The 25,349-nt window shown below is 36.7% G+C and overlaps 1 protein-coding gene across 1 annotated transcript in view; it reads right to left on the bottom strand.

The window, feature by feature from the left end:
• LOC149806231 (cadherin-23-like) overlaps positions 1–25,349 on the bottom strand; it is a 317,815-nt gene that overhangs the window by 79,232 nt on the left and 213,234 nt on the right. The window contains exons 26-29 of the mRNA XM_089935354.1: positions 20,180–20,394; positions 19,707–19,814; positions 12,254–12,502; positions 11,317–11,405 (exon numbers count right to left, since the gene is read on the bottom strand). Of these exons, the coding sequence (XP_089791480.1) occupies positions 11,317–11,405; positions 12,254–12,502; positions 19,707–19,814; positions 20,180–20,394 (661 nt within the window). The remainder of the gene's footprint in view (positions 1–11,316; positions 11,406–12,253; positions 12,503–19,706; positions 19,815–20,179; positions 20,395–25,349) is intronic.

The following is a 25,349-nucleotide window of genomic DNA, read 5'->3' as shown; positions in this document are numbered from 1 at the left end:
AAACTGAAAGTCTCCAAATCTGATGCCAGCTTGCCATGTACTGTTCTCATGGACATGGTTGGTCCAGCTGATTTGCCACCTAAATGGCAGGCCATGGCAGTCTGCTCACCACAGAAGGTCATTGCAGTAGAAGCTGTCATTTGATGCAAGGTTTGCCAGTCTAGGATGACAGATATGATGTTTGCCAGTCTAAGATGACAGATGTGATGTTTGCCGTTCTAAGATGACAGATGTGATGTTTGCCAGTCTAAGATGACAGATGTGATGTTTGCCTGTCTAAGATGACAGATCTGATGTTTGCCAGTCTAAGATGGCAAATGCAATGTTTGACATTCTAAGATGGCAGATAATATAGTTGCCAGGCTAAGATAACTGATGTGATGTTTGCCAGTCTAAGATGACTGATGTGATGTTTGCCAGTCTAAGATGACAGATGTGATGCTTGCCATTCTCAGATGGCAGATGCGACGTTTGCAAGTCTAAGATGACAGATGCGGTGTTTGCCATTCTAAGATGGCAGATGTGATGTTTGCCAGTCTAAGATGACAAATGCGATGTTTATCTGTCCAAGATGGCAGACGCAATGTTTGCCAGTCTAAGATGACAGATGTGATGTTTGCCGTTCTAAGATGACAGATGTGATGTTTGCCAGTCTAAGATGACAGATGTGATGTTTGCCTGTCTAAGATGACAGATCTGATGTTTGCCAGTCTAAGATGACAAATGCAATGTTTGACATTCTAAGACGGCAGATAATATAGTTGCCAGCCTAAGATAACTGATGTGATGTTTGCCAGTCTAAGATGACTGATGTGATGTTTGCCAGTCTAAGATGACAGATGTGATGCTTGCCATTCTAAGATGGCAGATGCGACGTTTGCAAGTCTAAGATGACAGATGCGGTGTTTGCCATTCTAAGATGGCAGATGTGATGTTTGCCAGTCTAAGATGACAAATGCGATGTTTATCTGTCCAAGATGGCAGACGCAATGTTTGCCAGTCTAAGATGACAGATGCGATGTTTGCCAACCTAAGATTACTGATGTAATGTTTGTCAGACTAAGATGACTGCCAAAACCATACACTGATTGTCCAGATGGCTAGACTGGTTGGTCAGTAGCCAGGATAGTGTACAGCAAACAACATACAACCTGTAAACCTGTCCAGCTGCCAAAGTTGGAAGGTAATCCAGCACACATGGCTTCAATGTCCCAAAGTCTGTGCACGGTTGGGAATAGTGACTTATGCTCAGTGCCCAGCGGGCTGCCAAACTAGATTACAAATGGTCCTGATTTCATCCAACTTGCTTGTTGCCATTCTAGCTGACAGCATGCTGTAGTATTCATAATATACTTGATTCCAATATAGCTTGTGTGGAAATGCTTTGCATGGTTTCTACTGGATCTGAAATCACTGTCACTGTAGGCCCTAATTTAGGTATCTTCATAGGTGGGAGGGGGTGGCCTTTCAGTATACCCCATAAAACTGGTCAAGGATTCCAAATTCGGATGAATGCTCAATTCTGTCACCTTTGAAAGGTTAAGAGCATGTAATTTTCACAAGCCCTTCAGACATTGAGAACAGCTTGTAAGCTTGTATTGTACACATACTACATAGGTGTGAGGAAGAATATTGTGACTTTTTTGTCAGGCCCTTCAATTGCCTTTTCAAGACACTGGACCAAATGCCTTATACTACACACACATTAAATGGGTGAGTGGAAGAATGTTTGGTGCAGGCAATGCATGCCTTATGGTTGTCCTCCACAACTTTTAAATATCTGCACTTCTTGCACTTAATTGATATCTCTGAAATGAAAGACAGAAGAAAAAACGAACAAGTACATACAGCAAATTTTAAAACAGATGAACTCACATTACTGAGATGACCTAAGTGCATAATAAACCAAAATTTAACAGCTGAATGCAATTATATTGTTAAAAACTTACTGTTACCTACTTATGGATAATTAATCTTTAAGAGTTACTTCCCTTTGTCCATATCTTGCATATCTGGAAAGACCTATTCCTTTTGTCTCTCAGGAAAAGCTGAATTTGGAGGTAGCAGAGAGTTAAATTTCCTCATAATAATGTGCATGGGTTATGTGTTTGATGGAGAAGAATGCATATAGTTTAGGAGGAGTAGTGACAACAAACTTGTACTAAGAGATGGACATCAAATGACACACAACAGGCCATTCCATAACAGCATTTTATCTATGAGAAAATAGAGCTAAATACAAAATTTCATTTCTTCAGGTGTAAAATTTTTTAACTTGCATGCACAGCAGGAATTATCAAATAATTATAACAAGACAGAAATTCATTTATCTTTTGATGTTTAATTCAGGTAAATAAAATTATATTTTCAACCAACCTCAAGTCAAGGTAGTGGGATATAGACATAAGGCATTCTTCTCAAAGCTGGCTACATCACCTTGCATATCTTACAGATATGGTGTTGAAAATGCATGGGTTTTTGGTAGTAATTTAAACTATTTTTAAAAAAAAGAAGTAATTTTTAACTAATATTCTGCCTTTTGTAGCTCTTAACTATGCGAAACACTATATGCTATGAGAACTTTTGCTTATATGCATGTGACATTTGTCACGGAATGGTGTAAATGTTGTTAATTAAATACATGTACTCGGGTTTCGTTTCTTTTTCTCTGTACAACGATACCCGAGGGTGATTATAATATGGTCTATGTATTTCGAAATCGTGAGTACGATTCGTCCTGTGCCACACGTGCAAGGTGCCTTTGATAAAGAATAACGAAAATTCTAAAGGTATAAATACGTTACTACATGTAAAGGACCTTTACAATACTAATGGTTTTGTCAGCAAGCGGCCTGCTTAAAGGATTCGCACAACTCCAGCTGTAGGGGTAGGTAATGTTTGGGTTTTAAGTGATAACTAGTGTATTACCATATTTGCCTTTGCATGTTTGTTATAGTTTTCTTTACATACCATAATGCGTGCATTTTTTATTCTTGTTGCGACGTAGTGCAGGACTTATATTGGTAATGTAAAGCTACATTTTTTAAAAGAATTGTTTACTATTGTCTTATCAAGCAGGGTTAGGTTTACTATTGAACCTCTGTTTTGTAATTGCCACTATAATATAATCTTTTTAACTTACCATGTATAACGTCCTTACGTTATGTCTGTATCAAGTTTAGTACACTGTATCGGGTATATTTTCAGCTGAGTTTTTGATGGTAGGAATATCGGGGGTGTCCGGTGTTGTCAGAGGGTAGAAACGTCCGTGTGTCTGGAGCGTTTAAGGTGCCGGAGCGTCTAATGTCTAGCGTCCGGAATGTCAAGAGTGACTAAGGTGACCCAGCTGTAGAGCCGTCAAAGGACCAGGGGGTCCGGAGGGTCTAATATTTCAAGTATCCAGAGGGTCTAATGTTTCAAGTGATCATAGTATTCCGAGGGTCCGGAGTCTATATTGGTTGTGAAATTGATTCAGAGGAGCTGTGGAGCGGATATGGTGCACGGGTGACGGAGTGCATCTCCACACATGTATTTTTAGCTGTATGCTAATTTTGGGTTAGTAAGACCCAGTGTATTATTCAGGACTGGAAGGATAGATTGTATATCCGTTCTTGTTTAGTGACATAATTTCGCTACCTGAGCGAATACATTTTTTTTACTATGTGTAAACGCTTACATTGTTTACTATTTGAGTGAACTATATTCATCTTTCCATTATTGAATCATTTGTGAAATCATTTATCCTGTGTTTTAGGGTTACTGACCTAAATTTATTTGTACATTTTTTCCATCTTTGAAACTGTGCGTTTTTTGTTAAATAGATCCAATATTTGGATTATAAATACGCACACATCTTCATCATCCACTACTCATATAAATCGCCACATTAAACCATATAACTGTGTCGTCAAAACGTGTTCTGTTGTTAATTCGAAATATCCCACCCGGTTATCTTGTTACAAATGGTGTCAGAAGTGGGATCATTTTGGATATAACAGAGCACTGAAATTGTTTTATTATATTTGTATGCTTTTTGTGTGTTTCAGATGCGTTTGACAAAGCACCAAGGTTAGGTAGATACCTGATATTACTTATTTTTTGTATTTAATATTTTTGTTGCATTTCGTGAAAGAAAATACGGTTTGTGGTAATTACGTGGTTTGTATAAAACTGCACTTTAAGGTTGGTCACCACCAAACTTTTGAAATGACTTCTGTGAAAGAACTGGTAGAACTGGGGAAACAGTTTGGTTATGAGGGGGAGTCCCTTAGAAATTTCGTTCGTGAAGAACAAGCCCGGGAGAGGGACCAAAGATTAAAGGAAAGGGAATTAGAGAGGGAAATAGAAAGGGAAAAAAGGGAAACCCAGAGGGAAATGATAGAATTAGAGAAGGGTAAGATTGAACTAGAGAAACAGGCTGAGAGGGAAAGGATAGAATGGGAAAGGGAAGCAGAGAGGGAGAAGTTAGAAGGGGAAGATAGAAATCGGCAGAAGGAATATCTAAGAAATTCTGAGCTATTGCAAGCTAAAAAAGAGGGGGAACATGATGTTAAACTGAGAGGTCCAAAATTGCCCCCATTTGAAGACGATAAAGATAATATGGATAGTTATCTAAATAGGTTCGAGAGGTATGCTACGGTACAAAAATGGAAGAAAGACGATTGGCCGCTCCATCTTAGCACGTTATTGAAAGGTAAAGCGTTAGACGTGTATTCGCGTTTATCCACGGCCGATTCGCTCAATTACCCCGTGTTGAAAGAGGCACTTCTCAAGAAATATGAACTAACCGAGCAAGGGTTTCGCAAGAAGTTTAAGTATAGTAAACCAGAGAGAGGCGAAACATTCACCCAGTTCGTCAGTAGGACTTGCAATTATTTGCAGCGATGGGTGGAATGTGGTAAAGTCGTCAAGACATTTGAGGGTCTTGTCGATTTCTTGCTTCGTGACCAATTGTTAACAACTTGTGGCAAGGAGTTATATTTATTCTTGAAGGAAAGATCCTTCACAAATGTACATGAAATGGCCACACAGGCGGATTTGTTCGCCGAAGCTCGGGGAGGTTCGCAGAATGTCATCACGCGAGATGTCAAAGGTGGGAATCAGGTCAACGACAGAAAACCCAGGGAACCTGAAAAATCTGGTAGGAGTAACCAGGGGAAGCGGAGTGACATGCAATGTTTTATTTGCAAGGAAGTGGGTCATATCTCCCACTATTGTCCTAAACGGAAGGGACCAGTCCAGAAAGTAGCGGTAGCCATTAAAGGCAGAAGATCGGTAAATGGAAAACTTAATGTTTCCCAGCAAGTTAAGCGGAAAGCGGTGCGTGAACCGGTGGTGCGTTCAGAGACCAGTCGCGATGTGATCCAATCAATCGGCACGTGTATTTTTCCAGAGGCACGGGTGCCGACCGCAAACAGCACTGTTAACGGACAAGAAGTCACCGTTCTACGAGACACGGGATGCACTACTGTAGTCGTGAAACGGAGCTTAGTCCGCGATGATCAATTGCTTGGGGTTAAATCACCTTGCATGTTGCTTGACCAGACAATCGACCACGTTCCAGTTGCAAGGATAATGATAGATACACCTTTTTTGACCGGGACTGTGGAAGCTTTATGCGTAGCCAACCCGATCTATGAACTGACGATTGGCAACGTACCGGGTTCTAGACTCCCAACCATAGCAGATTTCCGATTCCCTATCATCCAGGCAGTGCAAACTAGGGCTCAGGTAAAGGAGGAAAATAAACCTTTGCGTAAGTTAAAAGTACCGGAAGCCATTACTGATATATCCTGCGAAGAATTCCAAAATGAGCAAAAACGTGACGCGTCTTTACGTGCAACCTCTGAGAAGGCATTAACGGGTACCGTGAGAAAGTGTAAGAATGGGGGTTCCTCTAAATTACTTGTTCGAAAGGGTTTAATGTACAGGGAATACTCTACATTGGATAGGAAGTTCTTGCAATTAGTGGTTCCCCAGAAATTTAGGGCACATGTATTAAAGGTCGCGCATGAGTCGAGTATGGCAGGTCATTTAGGCGTAAAGAAAACAACGGATAGGGTATTAAGAGAATTTTATTGGCCTGGCGTCAATAGCGACATAGCGCGGTTCTGTCGCTCGAGCGACGTTTGCCAGAAGACGATCTCTAAGGGCAGGGTAACTAGAGTACCGTTAGGTCAGATGCCCTTGATAGATACTCCGTTCAAACGAGTAGCCATCGACATTGTAGGACCAATATTTCCGCATACAGATCGGAAAAACCGATACATCTTGACACTGGTAGATTACGCTACCAGATATCCAGAAGCCATAGCTTTGCCATCAATTGAAACCGAACGTGTAGCCGAAGCGCTCGTAGACATGTTCAGCAGGGTCGGAGTGCCCGAAGAGGTTCTTACGGATTGTGGAGCGCAATTCACCTCAGATCTTATGGCAGAAATTAGTAGGTTGTTGTCCCTTAAACAGTTACGCACAACACCTTACCATCCTATGTGCAATGGATTGGTCGAGAAGTTCAACGGCACATTGAAGCAAATGTTGCGGAGAATGTGTGCGGAAAGACCGAAGGATTGGGATAGATATATGAACGCCCTTCTGTTCGCATATCGTGAGGTTCCTCAGGAAAGCTTGGGTTTCTCCCCGTTTGAACTATTGTACGGTAGGACAGTTCGTGGTCCTATGCGCATACTTCGTGAACTGTGGACAGACGAGGTCGCGGACGAAGAAGTTAAGACCACATACCATTACGTAGTTGATTTGCGCGAAAGATTAGAAAGTACTTGTCAAATGGCGCAAGACGAACTCGCGAAATCTAGTCGTAGGTACGCCAAGTACTACAACCGAGGAACTCGGAGTTAAAAATTTGACGTAGGCGATCAAGTGTTGGTGCTTCTCCCAACGAATAACAACAAGCTGCTAGTCCAATGGAAAGGGCCATATGAAGTCAGACAGGTGAAAGGCGAAATGGATTATATCATTGATATGGAGGGGAAGTCCAAGACATTTCATGCCAATATGCTTAAACTCTACGTAGCGAGACCTGGACAAACGATTGATAAAGGGATTTTGAATGTAGTATGCGTTGCGGTGATAGAGGATAGGTCTGGTGACGAAGCGGAATTCGTCTCCAGCACAGAAATACCCCTTGAATACCCCATGAACGTTGGTAAGGAAAGTATTGACCAGATAAATGTATGCCCTGAGTTATCGGAGGGTCAAGGTACACAGATTATGGAGGTTTTGTCCAAATATCCAGATGTGTTCACGGACAGACCAGGCTGTACGGGTCTAATTCGACACGAGATCAAATTGAATACCACTGAGCCTATCAGGATTAAAGGATATCCGATAGCCTTTAATGCACGGGAGACAATCAGCGAAGAAGTGATGAAAATGTTAGACCAGGGAGTGATCGAACCTTCAAACTCCCCATACTCGTCCCCCGTGGTGTTAGTCAGAAAGAAAGACGGGACCAACCGGTTTTGCATCGACTTTCGGCAATTAAACAAGATCACCGTATTTGATGCAGAACCAATGCCAGATATGGAAAGTGTATTTTCAAAATTGGCAGGTCATAAATACATTTCCAAATTAGATCTAAGCAAGGGATATTGGCAGATACCCATCGCCGATAATGTCCGCGAGTTGACGGCATTCGCGACTCCCAAAGGACTGTTTCAATTTAAAGTTATGCCTTTCGGTTTAGTCAACGCCGGTGCGTCGTGCGTTCGTCTCATGCGCAAATTATTGAACGGAACGGAAAACGTCGACAGCTTCGTAGACGACATCTTTGTTTACACGCATACATGGGATGAACATGTTAAGGTATTACGGGATCTGTTCGATAGACTTCACATTGCAAACCTTTCAGTTAGGCCTACTAAGTGTAGCATAGGGTATTCCAGTCTGGAATGTTTGGGACATCTGGTAAGTGGACTAGGCCAGTTGCAACCTCATCCAGATAAAATAGGAGCAATCAGGGATGCCCCTAGACCAGAGACAAAAAAAACAAGTAAGGTCTTTCCTAGGTCTAATCGGGTTCTACAGGAAATTCGTCCCCAACTTTTCGGCTATTGCCAGCCCATTAACGGATTTGACTAGGAAGGGGCAACCAAATAAAGTTTCATGGGGTGTATGCCAGGAAAAAGCATTTAACACTCTAAAACACAAACTGGTAAGTGCACCAATTTTAAAGTTGCCGGAAATAGATAAAAATTTTGTACTGAGGACTGATGCGTCCGATACGGGTCTTGGGGCTGTTTTGCTACAGGAGCAAGGGGGGATGAAATTGCCCATTGCTTATGCAAGTAGGAAATTGCTCCCTAGAGAGGAAAAGTACTCCGTGATTGAAAAGGAGTGCCTAGGTTTAGTATGGGGAATAGGGAAATTCCATACATATCTTTTTGGGAGGGAGTTTACCTTGCAAACGGACCATCAGCCGCTTTTATATTTGAATAAAGCAAAGGTCACCAATGCAAGATTGATGCGTTGGGCGTTGTCTTTGCAACCATACAGTTTTCGAATCGAGGCAATTCGAGGGTCAGAAAATGTGGGAGATGATTTTTTAAGTAGGGTGTAATTAGCAAATCATTTCGTTCGGTCTGAAAATTGGAAGTTTTAATAATGATTCATTGTTCACATTCCGTGATTGTTCTAAAAGTGATACCACTTTTTTTTAGGGGGGAGGTATTGTCACGGAATGGTGAAAATGTTGTTAATTAAATACATGTACTCGGGTTTCGTTTCTTTTTCTCTGTACAACGATACCTGAGGGTGATTATAATATGGTCTATGTATTTCGAAATCGCGAGTACGATTCGTCCTGTGCCACATGTGCAAGGTGCCTTTGATAAAGAATAATGAAAATTCTAAAGGTATAAATACGTTACTACATGTAAAGGACCTTTACAATACTAATGGTTTTGTCAGCAAGCGGCCTGCTTAAAGGATTCGCACAACTCCAGCTGTAGGGGTAGGTAATGTTTGGGTTTTAAGTGATAACTAGTGTATTACCATATTTGCCTTTGCATGTTTGTTATAGTTTTCTTTACATACCATAATGCGTGCATTTTTTATTCTTGTTGCGACGTAGTGCAGGACTTATATTGGTAATGTAAAGCTACATTTTTTAAAAGAATTGTTTACTATTGTCTTATCAAGCAGGGTTAGGTTTACTATTGAACCTCTGTTTTGTAATTGCCATTATAATATAATCTTTTTAACTTACCATGTATAACGTCCTTACGTTATGTCTGTATCAAGTTTAGTACACTGTATCGGGTATATTTTCAGCTGAGTTTTTGATGGTAGGAATATCCGGGGTGTCCGGTGTTGTCAGAGGGTAGAAACGTCCGTGTGTCCGGAGCGTTTAAGGTGCCGGAGCGTCTAATGTCTAGCGTCCGGAATGTCAAGAGTGACTAAGGTGACCCAGCTGTAGAGCCGTCAAAGGACCAGGGGGTCCGGAGGGTCTAATATTTCAAGTATCCAGAGGGTCTAATGTTTCAAGTGATCATAGTATTCCGAGGGTCCGGAGTCTATATTGGTTGTGAAATTGATTCAGAGGAGCTGTGGAGCGGATATGGTGCACGGGTGACGGAGTGCATCTCCACACATGTATTTTTAGCTGTATGCTAATTTTGGGTTAGTAAGACCCAGTGTATTATTCAGGACTGGAAGGATAGATTGTATATCCGTTCTTGTTTAGTGACATAATTTCGCTACCTGAGCGAATACATTTTTTTTACTATGTGTAAACGCTTACATTGTTTACTATTTGAGTGAACTATATTCATCTTTCCATTATTGAATCATTTGTGAAATCATTTATCCTGTGTTTTAGGGTTACTGACCTAAATTTATTTGTACATTTTTTCCATCTTTGAAACTGTGCGTTTTTTGTTAAATAGATCCAATATTTGGATTATAAATACGCACACATCTTCATCATCCACTACTCATATAAATCGCCACATTAAACCATATAACTGTGTCGTCAAAACGTGTTCTGTTGTTAATCCGAAATATCCCACCCGGTTATCTTGTTACACTATATGCTATGAGAACTATGCGAAACACTATATGCTTATATGCATGTGACATTGGAATGCAGTCAGCTCCACTCACTAAAAAATCATGTGCATGTGACATCTGATTGTAGTTGGTTCTATTCAATATATACAATTGTGTCCTTATGACATCTAACTGCAGTCGGCTCTACTCACTTTATGAAACTGTGCATATGACATCTGATTGCAGTCAACTCTACTCACTTCACGAAACTGTGCATATGACATTTGATTGCAGTCAGCTTTACTCATTGTATAAAATTGTGTGCATGTGACATTTGATTGCAGTCAGCTTTACTCGTTGTATCAAATTGTGTGCATGTGACATTTGATTGCAGTCAGCTTTACTCGTTGTATCAAATTGTGTGCATGTGACATTTGATTGCAGTCAGCTTTACTCATTGTATGAAAATGTGTGCATGTGACATTTGATTGCAGTCAGCTTTACTCATTGTATAAAACTGTGTGCATGTGACATTTGATTGCAGTCAGCTTTACTCATTGTATAAAATTGTGTGCATGTGACATTTGATTGCAGTCAGCTTTACTCATTGTATAAAATTGTGTGCATGTGACATTTGATTGCAGTCAGCTTTACTCATTGTATAAAATTGTGTGCATGTGACATTTGATTGCAGTCAGCTTTACTCATTGTATGAAAATGTGTGCATGTGACATTTGATTGCAGTCAGCTTTACTCATTGTATAAAACTGTGTGCATGTGACATTTGATTGCAGTCAGCTTTACTCATTGTATAAAATTGTGTGCATGTGACATTTGATTGCAGTCAGCTTTACTCATTGTATAAAATTGTGTGCATGTGACATTTGATTGCAGTCAGCTTTACTCATTGCATAAAACTGTGTGCATGTGACATTTGATTGCAGTCAGCTTTACTCATTGTATAAAATTGTGTGCATGTGACATTTGATTGCAGTCAGCTTTACTCATTGCATAAAACTGTGTGCATATGACATTTGATTGCAGTCAGCTTTACTCATTGCATAAAACTGTGTGCATGTGACATTTGATTGCAGTCAGCTTTACTCATTGTATAAAATTGTGTGCATGTGACATTTGATTGCAGTCAGCTTTACTCATTGTATAAAATTGTGTGCATGTGACATTTGATTGCAGTCAGCTTTACTCATTGTATGAAAATGTGTGCATGTGACATTTGATTGCAGTCAGCTTTACTCATTGTATGAAAATGTGTGCATGTGACATCTGAGCACAGTCAGCTCTACTCACTGTACAAAATCCGCTTTAAATTCATTGACAGCTGCAGGAGTAGCTTTGAAAACTACTTTGACTCTCTGGTCATCATTGATGAGAGAAATCTGGAATTACATTGGAACAAAAATGCTGTAACTTTTATCTCAGTCAACTGAGTTCATTATATATATATATATATATATATATATATATATATATACACAACAGCTGTAAACTTTTATCTATCGATTAGTTCATTATATATATATATATATATATATATATATATATATATATATATATATATATATACAACAGCTATAAACTATTATTACAGTTGACTGAGTTCATTATATTGACTACAGCTGTAAACTTTTACCACAGTTGATTGAATTAATTATATGTACTTAAACTTATAGCACATTTAATTGAATTAATTATATGTACTTAAAAGTATAGCATAGATGATTGAATTAATTATATGTACTTAAAAGCATAGCACATTTAATTGAATTAATTATATGTACTTAAAAGTATAGCAGAGTTGATTGAATAAATTAGCACAACTGTTGTTGCTATGTTAGTGTTATGGTTTTATTGAACTTGACTCAATCATCATTTGAGAGAGAGACAGAGAGCATGTTTTTTTTCATGTTTACTGAACAATCTGCTGTTAAAATACTTAGCTTATTACAATAAAGACAATAATTCAGAATAAATCTGCAATTTTAAAAACTGTCTACAATTTCTTGTACTTAATTCACACAACATGTGTGTCAGATTCACAACTAAAATGAAAAGTAAAATTATGAAATATTAACACAGAGGTATCCAGATCTACAATTTCTTTTGTTAGTCTTTATATCCTTAAAAAATTAAAGAAACTCATATGCATCAAGAAAAAATATGTACTTATCATGAAATTAAATTAAAAATTTCAAAGTGCATCTCCAAAGCCTCATAAAATTCTTACTCGCAGAAGCCCATGTACTCTGTAAAAAGACCCATTATTTATGTTCTCCATGGCACTGACATTGATGAGGAAGTATCCACTCATGTCGGACTTGAAGTAGGTGTTGGTTTTGACTGACCCATTTTTGAGAACGAGAAATGGGTCCCGCACCTGCTGGTTTATCTGGTTACGCAGTGCCTCAGGGTAAATCTGGATATCATTAGTTTCAAATGTGACATTTTTCTGCTCATCTTTATCACGAACTTCCTCCTGTCAGAGAAGCAATCAAAACATTATATAACTTGTCCAATTAAAACATTCTATAAACTGTCCAATCAAAATATTCTATGTATTGTCCAATCAAAATATACTATATATTGTCCACCTCTTACATCTGCAACTGAAATGACCTATCTCAAATGGAATTTATGAGAAAAGAAGTACTCACTTATTGAATGTGGAATGTTTAGAAAACATGTACTCAATTATTAAATGTGGAATGTTTAGAAAAGGACTCAAATATTAAATGTGGAATGTTTAGAAAACATGTACTCAGTTATTAAATGTGGAATGTTTAGAAAAGTACTCAATTATAAAATGTGGAATGTTTAGAAAAGAAGTATTCAAATCATCTGAATGACCCAATTTTAACATGAATTTATGAAAAAGCTAATTTTAGGAAACTATTTTGATTTTATTCATATGCAACTCTTTTATTGTTATGAATTTGTCACATGTTCTTCAACAGATGCTTTTCATACTTTTACACTGATCAGAAGAAATTGTATGAACTACAAATTATTAAAGAAAATTTTCAATCTAACTCCAAATGAATTCCTCTGAAAATGCATTTATATTAATAATAATAATAATAATAATAATAATAATAATAATATCTTTGTTTTAAGAGGGTGGCTCAATTAGGCAAAAAGAGCTAATCTACTTTGAGACCGTCTATTACAACATTTACATAAATGCCACACTCACACCTAAACATTGCTCATACCCACAGAAACACACATACAACACACTTTGCCATCTGTGCCTAAATACCTGAACTGAAAATATAACAAAGATAGGCATGTGACAATTTATATGCATGTTGAAATGTCTGCAGGAAATGGTGAACACTGTATATTTAATCATTATATTTTATCTAAGTAATCAAGTAATCGTCCTTTCATGAAAGAATTGTGCAGAGTCAGCTCATTTAATTTTACATTGCAACAGTATTCAACAGATGGGCAACTAGACTTAAAGCTTCAAATAAAGGTTCTTTTTAGGAGTTCATTTTGACTGTTTTCAGTCCATTTCAAATATTTGGTTCTTTGTAGGAGTTCATTTTGAATGTTTGCAGTCATTTCAAATAAAGGGTTCTTTCTAGGAGTTCATTTTGACTGTTTGCAGTCATTTCAACAGTGGACCTCAGATGAGGAGTAAATAGGTTGCCCTGCACTGATTGATTAGAAAGATAATGTAGATACTCAGGAATTGATCTGACCACGTGTCTACCATTTTTGATAATAAGACCATGTCACAAAAACGGTTTTGTGTGAAATCTCATTGGTTTTCATTGAGAAGATTTTGTTTGTTTAAAAACAAAAATACAGAATCATGCACAAATGTTCTCTATTATTTTTGACAGGGAGCAAGGTTGGAAACAATCTGTGGCATATCTGTCAACTTCTTAAAACCCAAGTAAGAAGGATGAATAAAAATATAGGGAGACTGTGACCTAAAAACGGGAGGTTTTCATGTCATTTTTTCTGCGTGGGTTCGAGTCTAGGATTCGGCCAATGTGGGTATGTGAGAAAGCTTGCCAGTAGTTTCTCGTGGTTCGGTGGTTCTTTCAATGGGTTTTCCTGGGTTCTTCCTCCACCATTAATACTGGCCGCCATGTATAACCTATCGTGTGCTGAAGAATGGCGTTAAACCCCACAACAACAACAACAACAAAAACAACGTCATTTTTAAACCTCATTTTCACTAGATATTAACCAATCATCTGGGTCCAATATGCATGAAATTCTCAAATGACACATCGTTTCTCCCTGAGCAATGCCTTATTTTGCCCCAGGACCTGCTCTTTTTGCATGTTCTGTCAGCTGTGGCCAAACTGCACAATAGCTAAAGGTTAGTCTTAAGTATACAAGCAAGAAAGCCAGTGTGATTAATTAACAGTTAATCCTTATCACTTCAATTATTTTGTGAAAAGGTCTAGCCCTCCTACACAATTCAAAGAAACCGTGTTCTACAGCGTGTTTTAGGTAAGCACCAGCAACTGATTGGCAAATAAACCTATGCCCTATTTTATTGTAACTAGTAGTGCCTGCCTAAATACAGTCTCAAGCTACATGACGTACATGTGACAACTATTTTTCACACGTTTTGTATCCCACTTTATTTTCTTATTCTCAACTTGAAAGGCATTTAACATTGCTTACTAAAAAACATCTTTATTCTGAATTAGTTTTTTGAGGTCAAATAAGCTGCATGGTATGTTTCTTCATTCCTTCTTTTAATTAACAATGATAATTAATGTTTGCATATATGGTACAGCAATGCCAAATGTTCGATCATGTAAGTTTCTTTAGTGGGAATGAAGATGCAACAGCATCACAGCGATCATTCTTGGGAAAAAAATTGCTGACAATTTTATTTGTTGTGGTTTATTTTTTGTTTGGTTTATTTTCTGACTTCAGTAGGTTAAAAAAGATCATAATTTGATGTAAATAATGTTCAAACTTAACATTCTTTTTACCAAAGAAAAAATTCTTTGTAGCGAGATAATTATTTTGTCACAACAACATTCACGGGTAATAAAAGAATATGGCTTCTGTGGCTTGCATAAGATATATCTATTGATGGAGAATCTTTTTTAGAAGAAATGAAATTGACAGACAAAATGTAATAATTGGGAGTTCTCTGCAAAAATCGGAAGATATTATGAAATTGGGAGGTAGGCGTTTAATGACCCCAAAAATCAGGAGCTTTTTTCTCCTGGAATGAGAGTTAACAGGTATGGTCTGTAGTTCTTGACTTCATTCTTATTTCCAATTTCTGTGAAAAGTGGCATCACTGCATCACTTAGTCATTTTCTATGATTTAGGGAACTGACCTGTCTTCATACTATAATTGCATATGAGTGCAACAATAATATAAGCAGTGTTTATACCATGACTACAAGTGAATGCAACACCCAATAATATGAGCAGTGTTTATACCATGACTACAAGTGAAAGCAACACCCAATAATATGAGCAGTGTTTATACCATGATTACATAGGAATGCAACACCCAATAATATAAGCAGTGCTTATACCATGATTACATATGAATGTAACACCCAATAATATAAGCAGTGTTTATATTATGACTATCCTCAACATTTTCAAGACCAAATCCAAACTATTCATTTTCACTCTTATTATCATCAAATATCACTCTGTAATCCACCATTTTTTATGATTCATCATCAATGAAATATGTGAAGTAAAACCAGTATCAGTTAGCTAATGAATATTTAATATTTAAACAAAGAAAAGTCATTTCTGATTGGCTGAATTTAAACAAAGAAAAGTCAAGTCATTTTTGATTGGTTGAATATCAGCAGATTCTTGGAAAACCAATTGTGACCAATTAGCCACTGAATGAAGTAAACAAACCATGAATACAGACATGATTTGCCACTGAATGGAACAAGGAGTCCATAAATAGACTGGCTAAGTTAAAGACCGAAACTTGGTGTACCTTTTTTATTTAATGTCCTTGTGGTTAAGTGTGTGCATGATGATATTTAACAAGGCCAAGTCTATCAACTATTTTCTGTTTGAAAGTGTAATAAATGCTTCAAAGAAAACATTATATTTTCATATTTTTAAATTTAAATTTCCACTAATTTTCTATAGGCTTATATGAATAGATAACCTTAATTATGCTCAACTGTATGACATTGCTTTTTGGGGTTATATACACTGACCTCCCCCACAGTACCTCAACACACACCTTTTTAGTCTCAATCTCCCCCTCCCACAACCTGTGAAATAAAAGCTTATAAAAGTCAATGCCACATGCTGTGAAACTTTACTGAACTAGTTGTGTAACTCCTAAAGTGAAGATATAAAATCTATCATGAAACACCATAAACCAGTAGAAGAGCTCATCTCAGCAAAAAACAAATTTACATTTAGCAGGCAGTCTTAAACTAACAAATTTACCTTTAGCAGGCAGTCTTAAATAAACAAAGTTACATTTAGCAGGCAGTTTTAACTAACAAATTTACCTTTAGCAGGCAGTCTTAAATAAACAAAGTTACATTTAGCAGGCAGTCTTAAACTAACAAATTTACATTTAGCAGGCACCCGTACGAAATTTTCGACATGAAATGGATATGTAATCCATACGTACTTTTACAGAAATATCCATATGGACATTTCTATTCTATAGTTAAAGCACTCTTATGGATTTCAGTGTATCCATATTGAAATGTTATGGACTCCGTATGCACTTCATATGGAAAATAACATGGAATATGCTAATTAATCCATGAGATCTGTAGGTTGTCCATATGGAATAAAATTAAAATTCCAATTGGAATTTGGCAATTCTCCATATGGAATTTGTGAATAGTCCATATGGAATTGGTAAATATACCATATGGAATTTGTATATGGTCCATATAGAATTTGTAAATAGTTCATATGGAATTTGGTAATAGTTCATCCTGTACAAAAATTTCCAGGCATACTTAAGGCAGATTTCAGATGGGCTTTTTAAGCGCCTTCTGTCTAAACCATAAAAAATCTGCTTCAGATTTCTATTAAACTGCCTAATGATTCTTAGACATTATTGGGAATCAATGATGAATATTCACCATAATTTATAAAATGGATATAAATCTTATTTTGACAGACATTATCAAATAAGATTTAGGTTTTTCTTGTCCTCATTTTCTTTCTCGCATACAAAGCCTTATATAGCATCACTTAAGTCTTTTTCATTTCACTGAAAAGTCTGGTGAGATTTCACAAATATTTGACTAAAACTTTTGTGAGATTTCACTACAATTTTCGCAAGAATTCCCACCAGTGATCTATACGTTGTCCTCCTTAAATTCATCCTTGAAGTTAATCAGTTTTGAGTTATATAACTTCGAAATCATCCCTGGTTCAATTCCTTGTCCTATTTAGCCCATTAGCCACTACTGTAGAGCTGTTTATGGCACAAAAAGCAAAATGCTAGTCCTGGGGTTCAGTTTTCATATACACTGACCAATTACGCTCCCATCGACTTTGATTCAAGCTATTCTCTTTGCTGCACATTTTTTAAAATGGTTATTCAAACTCGTATCCCGCTCAAATCGCCACATTTAGCATTCCCATCAGTTTCCATTACGCAACGATTCATTGGACAACTACAAAATTTTGACCAATCAGAAAGCTCTTTACAACAGTCATCCTTTAAATAATAAAGGGAACAAATACTTATTCATGTATTACATCATGGCTTTTAATTTTGCTGAGCAGACTGGTTCCCGGAGTGATGTTCAATAATATTTTGCAAAACAAGGAGTCTACGAAGCAGGGAACCAGACTAACTGTTGATACATTACCCAACAAGATTTCTTTCCGTTAAAAACATGTAACATTTATTTCATGAGACAATCATCTACATCAAACTCAAGTTTTGTATTGTTCAGTTAGTAAAATATTGCTGCCGTGATTTCATTGCAAGTAATAGTGAAACTTCTTATCATCCTTGAGGATATCTCTACGTGCAAATTCAGGAATTATCTGAAACTCGTTTTCCCCACAATTGTCCGTATCTGTGAAACAAAGCTCTTCTCATTTTTCTACAGTTTTAGCTACCTAGTTTTCCACTTTACTAAGTTCCTCTTGTTTCACATCTCCCATCCTTCCTCTCTATTATATACCTCTATGTCTCTCTCATTCTAACTATATATACTATCACATACCAACACCCACTTCCCTTACATACAGAATATGATTGTCTATAATTAAACAAATGACAGGCCCCACAGATCACACTGTGACAAAATGAATGACAGGCCCCACAGACACTGTAGCTAAATGAATGACAGGCCCCATAGACAACACTATAACTAAATGGTGCTGAACCAGTATTTAAAAAAAACACAACCCAGTTACACAGATTTATCATTTATTTCCTCCCTAATATTGGTATGTTTTTCAAATTCATCCCCACCCCAACTTGATGCTAATTTGAAAAATTAAAATTGGTTACTGCTGATTCTGCCTATTCAACCTTTCGCATCTTGAGCATTTTTTCTCAACCAACAATCTGTTTGCTCATAAGTGCATCAGGATTATTTTTACTGGTTCCTAAGCTATGCTGGTTTCAAAAGATGCTAATGTAAGGATCCAAAATTGACTAAAAATTGGCTATAGCTCTCAAACACTGATATGAAAAGACCCAAAATTTGCTATAATTTTGTCAAACACTGATATGAAAAGACCCTAAAATTGCTATAATTTTGTGAAACACTGATATGAAAAGACCCTAAAATTGCTATAATTTTGTCAAAGACTGATATGAAAAGACCCAAAAGTTGCTATAATTTTGTCAAATATGATAGGAAAAGATGAAACTTTTGTACAAAAAATTACTGTTCATAGATAAGGCAGTTCATATATAAAATCAAACTGAATTATGCCTGAGGATTGCAGAGCTGTGCAGGTTGGAAGAAGTATGAAAAGTTTAATAGATGTAACCATGGAAAGGGTATTTACTAGCGGTCTTTATGAATCCTGATGACACAGACATTAACAATTGGTGTCATCATCCAGTGAGCATTATGTTGGATTCTTATCTGAAATTTGTACTGCAATTCCTTGAGAGAAAATATTAAACATTTTAACATCTACATCAGATATGTGTTATCCAAATCTGTAATGTGTTACCCAATCTGCATTATTGGTTTATTTGAACTGCATGATTGTTACTAACAGTCCAACTTGGTATAAAACAAGAAAGCATTCAGATTCTATTTAGTGTTTATCCATAACAAACTCATTTATCGATTTCATATTTATCCATTTGGATAACAAACTCATTCATCTCCTTAGTGATTATCCATTTGGATAACAAATTCATCTACTTAGTGATTACCCATCTCAATAACAAAATCATTTATCAATTTCATTTTTATCCATTTGGATAACAAACTCATTTACCCATTTAGTGTTTATCCAGTTGGATAATAAACTCATTTATCTATGTCATGTTTATCCATTTGGATAACAAACTCATTTATCAATGTCATGTTAATCCATTTGGATAACAAACTCATTTATCAATGTTATGTTTATCCATTTGGATAACAAACTCATTTATCAATGTCATGTTTATCCATTTGGATAACAAACTCATTCATCTACATCAGTTTTATCCATTTGAATAACGAACTTTTTTGCAACAAGAGAATCCAGCAAACCTGTAGATTGGCAATAAAAGTTCCAAGTTCTGTGTCTCTTGTTACACCCACTGTGATTGGAGATTGTCGGAATTCTGGAGGGTTATCATTAACATCTGTTATGTACACCTAAAGAAAAACAATCATGTATTAGTGAATTATAACCAAACAGTCAAACATTAGTGAAATACAATAAATGCCAAGGAATTCCAAAGTCAAGGTCTGAATAAACAGTATCACTATACTGAGCTGTCAACTAGCTTATCATTAGATGGAAAAGGACTTGATTAAATCATATATACAAGCATTAGTAGACATGACTTGCAGTGGAATAGGACTGTTCACAAGGACCACTATAGTTCTTTCCAACTTACTCTGAATGACCCACACTGAATGCAGAGCATCAATATATGATGACTGGTCCATATTAGTTTCTTCTTAATTCTATAGAAGATTTTGGAAGCTAAACCTTCCTAAGAATAAGAACAACCTACCCGTGCCCAAAGTAGTGTCTGATTTCTGTCATAGTCACTGGGTGGGAAGACTGCAGGTCGCAAGTTGTTTGGGACATTAAGGCTGCACTGTGGAGTGGCCCACACAATCATACTGATGAAGGGAACTGGAAGTGCTTCGCGATCCAGCGGTTTGATCAGGGTCAAGTTTCCACCATCATCAAGGTGCAGGTAGATTGAGACTGCATCATCACCACCTGAAACAAACAAACTGAGGTAAATACATTTTCTTTTGTACACATGAAAGTAGCATCTAGACAGATTGCAACTCTCAATGTTGCTGGCAGTAATAATGAGGTTTCATTTGAGGTTTAGTGACTTGTTTGATATTTTCATTTCCGTGATTATAATTTCCGTACTTCTCTGTCAGAGTGCATGGAAGAGTTAAAATTAAATGGAATAAAATTTAACTTGTTGTGCCCTTTGTAATCTACATTTTCTCTGTCTGATGGTATACCCATTATTTTAGAGAAAAATAGCACAATGACAAATCGCCTGCTCTGCATAAAAGGCCAGCCTGTAAAATCAAAGTTTATAAACGCACAGAAAAGGTTTTTCATTAAAGTCAATGCCACATGGCGTGAAATTTACACCTCCATCTATATTAATAAAAATATTAATTAATCCACATATTTCATAACACTTGCTTGTGCAGGCAAGACAATACAAAAGTATTGTCCTCCAAACTTCGGACACGATTATAACAATAACCAGTAATAATACAAGGAGGTTTTAGGCCTCAATGAATTGGAGTTTTCTCCTTAATGCAAAAACCATTTAAGAGGTATTTTAAGTAACTTCATTTTAATGTTCAGTATCTTATGTAATAACTGTACTTGATTAATAAATTTATACCCATCTGTTTTGGTAAAAACTTGTATTGCAAGTCAAATGCCAGGTGCTTGTGTCTTAATCCCAAAATGCCTCATTGTTGGGAATTGGTTGCAAAGTGATTGCTAAATCCTGCCCAGAACATAATCAACATGTCTCAAGGTAGACAAGTGCTTCCTAAACCATGTATCAGATTTCATAAGCTTCCACTCAAGTGAAATTCAAAGACTTTCCAGTCTCATAAATATTCTTCCACGACCTCAAATACATACAAAGTGAAAATCATATATGAAATGACAAGTGATACAAACCAAAACAGGTGAATCAACTGAAGACTGGCAACACAATAAAACAAGATCATCAATAATAAACCAATCATGCTGATATTACAGGAACCATATCACAAAACATGGCCCAAATTCATTTTTGGGAGCATAAATGATTTTCAAAGACTTTAAAACTTTAAATTTTCAAGGCTTAAAGTTTAAAAGCCAGATTCCAGTACTTTCAAGGAAACATTTAAACTCGGCTGTATGGAATATAATGACCATGCCCTATGGTATGGAAGTGGATGCTAAATCCTGTATACATCATCATCAACATTCCTCATGGTAGTGAAGAAGTTCCTAAATCGAGACCTGCTAACCCTGACGAGTCCATCTCAGTAAGGCAGTTGATTTTTTCCCTTAAGTTTGACCAGTTTTCAGTAAGGTGTAACAAAATATCATAACTGCTATTGTAAAGCTTGTAAACGTAATTAAAAGTTTGGTATTTGGAACAAGCAGCAACGATAAACATTATGCTCAACTGAAAAGTTTGTAAAGTATGCGTAGACTTTATTTACCACTAGTACAGTTGCACAAATTTTAGTTCCAAACCCTATGCAGCTCAATGGCTTGCTGCTGACTCTTGACTTGACGTAATTCCTGGAAATTCTTTTTCCATTTCACATGACGACAGCAATCATATTTCCCGCCATGATTCATACTCAAATTGGCATGTGATGTCCAATAAACATAATTATGTCCCTTCCAGCTTATATTCACAAGAATATGAATATTCCTTTTTATTTTTCCTGTGTTGCTTATTAACATTTCAAAAGGCATATTTCCCTTTTGTCTTAAACATGAATAGCTTGCTGGACACCATTTTAAACAAAAATTATATATTCAAAAGTTTGATCATGCAGATGCTTCGCATGAATAAATATGTGCAGTTTAAAGCATCTGATGTGATGATGTAAAGTTAGTCTGGTTCCCTGACCTATTACACTACTTCTAATATAAAACTTGGATCTAAATAAAAAAAGAATGAACAAATTTTCCGGATTTTTCAGCAATGATCATTTTTCCATAGTGTTTGCTTAATAATAATAATAATAATAATGACCTTATTTAAAGAGGGTAACACAATTAGCTAAAAACTAATCTACCTTGAGGCCCTCATACAAAGGAATTTATTTAATTTAGCTGCATCTCTGAAGCCACTGGATATATTGGGTTTGGAAGAAGGAAATAGAGTGAGCATTTCTAATCTCAACTGGAATACTATTCCAGAGCAGAGTTCCAGAGTATTGGAAACTTTTTTTAAATAACTCCTTATTTGGTTTGGGAATTTTATACTGTTTGGTAGACATGGATTGCAGGTAGGGAGTATTACCAAGTAGCCTATACTGGAATAGTGATTGTAAATATTCAGGAGCACTATTATGAGATATCCTGTACATTAATTTGGCTTTTCTCAAACAGATTCGGTCTTTAATAGGTAAATTTTCCTTGCTTTCTTTCTGGATTGATATTAAAGGGTAAACACCAAATTACACCCAAGTGGATTACCCCTGAGATGAATGAGGCTAGGCACCTAAGAGATAATTTCCACAAGAAAAAAGACATGAAAAGCTATAGAAAGTGGAGAAATAAAACTAAGCACCTGATAGATAAGGCAAAAGAAAACTACTATAAACAGGCTATTAATGAAAGTAAGAGTACCAAAACATTGTGGAAGCATCTAAAAGAGCTGAACCCACGCAAGAACAGTTGTCTTCCCCCTAGACTTAAGCAAAATGATGATATAGCAACATCTGTACAAGACACTGTGGAAATGTTCAACAATTTCTTCATAAGCATCTCCAGTAAGAGTATTCAGAACCAGACTAACATCCCAGTTGAACTTGATGCTCTTCTATTATTTATGAGAGCTAAAATTCCTGATGATAATTATTTTTCAATAGCTAATATTAGTGAAACTGATGTTTTTGGTATGCTAATTAAGGTTAATACTAATAAATCCTCTGGATTGGATAGTATTGGTCCACGAATTCTTAAAATTGCTGCACCAGTAATAATAAAGTCACTAACGCATATCATAAATTTAAGTATAATGAGTGGTAATTTTCCAGAAACATTGAAATGTGCAAAGGTTACACCTATCTTTAAGAAAGGAGAAAAGGAGGATCCAGGAAATTACAGACCAATATCAATTCTACCTGTATTGTCAAAACTATTTAAAAAGCATGTAGCCATTCAGGTCTATAAATTTTTCAAAACATCCTCTCTATTTCATAAAGCTCAATCAGGATTTAGAAAGTACCACTCGTGCCAAACAGAACTTACCAAATTAATTGATCTTTGGCTGAAGGAAATGGATAATGGACATATGACTGGGATTGTTTTCCTTGACTTCAAGAAAGCCTTTGATCTTGTTGATCATGAAATTCTGCTGCAAAAGTTGAACTGTTACAGGTTTGACAATCCTTCTTTAAACTTGTTTAGATCATACCTAAACCAAAGGTCTCAACAAGTAAGCATTGGCAATATCAGCTCTCAAACTCGCACTATTCATTCTGGAGTCCCTCAAGGCTCAGTTTTGGGCCCTCTCCTCTTCCTTATCTATATCAATGATCTACCATTAAATAATGAATCCACAAACACAGATTTCTTTGCAGATGATGCAACCTTGTATACATCTAGTTCTGATACTGAAGTTATCCAAATGAGATTAAACTCAGACCTTATCAGAGTCCAAAACTGGGCACAACAAAATAGGATGGCAATTAATGAAGGTAAAACAAAATGTATGATTTTGGGGACATCACAAAAGCTACACAAGTCAGGGAACCCAAAACTATCTCTTGCAATAAATAATCATCCATTAGAAAATGTCAAACATGAAAGGCTTGTAGGTGTGTCTGTAGATAATAATTTATTATGGAATGACCATATCGATAAGCTTTGTAAAACACTGTCATCCAAAATTGCCCTTCTCAGCAGAATCAAGAAATATTTACCTATGGAAACTCGCAATATATACTACAAGTCATATATTCTTCCAACAATGGATTATTGTTCTAATGTATGGGGAAACTGTGCTAAATCTGAGCTTGACAGGATTTATAAACTTCAGAAACGAGCTGCACGTGTCATTTTAGATGCATCTGTTGATCATCCCTCAAAAGCATTATTTACAGAACTCAAATGGTTCACAATATATGACAGGATAGATTTTCACAAGGCAGTTCTTTTATATAAATGTCTACATGGAACTGCACCAGAGTATCTTCAAGACTTATTCAGGCCTTTTTCAACACAATACCAGTTGAGATCAATATCACATGGAAACCTTCTAATACCAAAACCAAAAACAGAGCAATTTAAAAAGAGTTTTCAATACTCTGGTACAGTTCTGTGGAATAAGCTTCCACTACCGTATTTTCACGTATATAAGACTAGTCTTATACAAAATTTTACTTACCCCGCACCCAGGGTGCGTCTTATATTAATGGGCGTCTTATCTAAGTGTTTTTTAACACGAATGACATTGGAATCTCATCCATATTGATGATGTCATCATCTGCCAACTTCAGTTCACTTATTTCCTTCTGAACAAAGGTATGGAAAACATCCAATTTATTCTCCCAATCGTCCGGAAGCTTCTGTCCAACAGCTGTATGTGACCGGACTGCAAGATTGTTCCGTTTCATGAACTTGTACACCCAGTCGACACTGCCACCACGAAAGTCTGTGATCTTCATTTCTGTAGCAATAATTCGAGCCTTCAGTTTGATCGCTATCGTTGAAACAGCACGGTTACTGTCACGTTGCAAACGCACCCAGTTGGCTAGATTTTCTTCCAAGTTCGGCCATCTTACCTTTCTACCTCTACGAGCTCGTTTCCTTGGATTCATCTTCTTAATCTCCTCTTCCTCCAACCTCCAATCACGTACATTCTTCTCGCTGCAGCTAAATTCTCTTCCAGCAGCTCTGCTGCCACGCTCCTTGGCAAACTTGATGACGTCTAATTTAAAGTTGGCCATATATGATTT

This window comes from Sinohyriopsis cumingii, chromosome 2 (assembly GCF_028554795.1).
Source record: "Sinohyriopsis cumingii isolate HCF-2022 chromosome 2, ASM2855479v2, whole genome shotgun sequence".
Classification (NCBI taxonomy): domain Eukaryota; kingdom Metazoa; phylum Mollusca; class Bivalvia; order Unionida; family Unionidae; genus Sinohyriopsis; species Sinohyriopsis cumingii.
The sequence above is the reverse complement of the archived record's forward strand: the minus strand, read 5'-3'. Positions and strand labels throughout refer to the sequence as shown.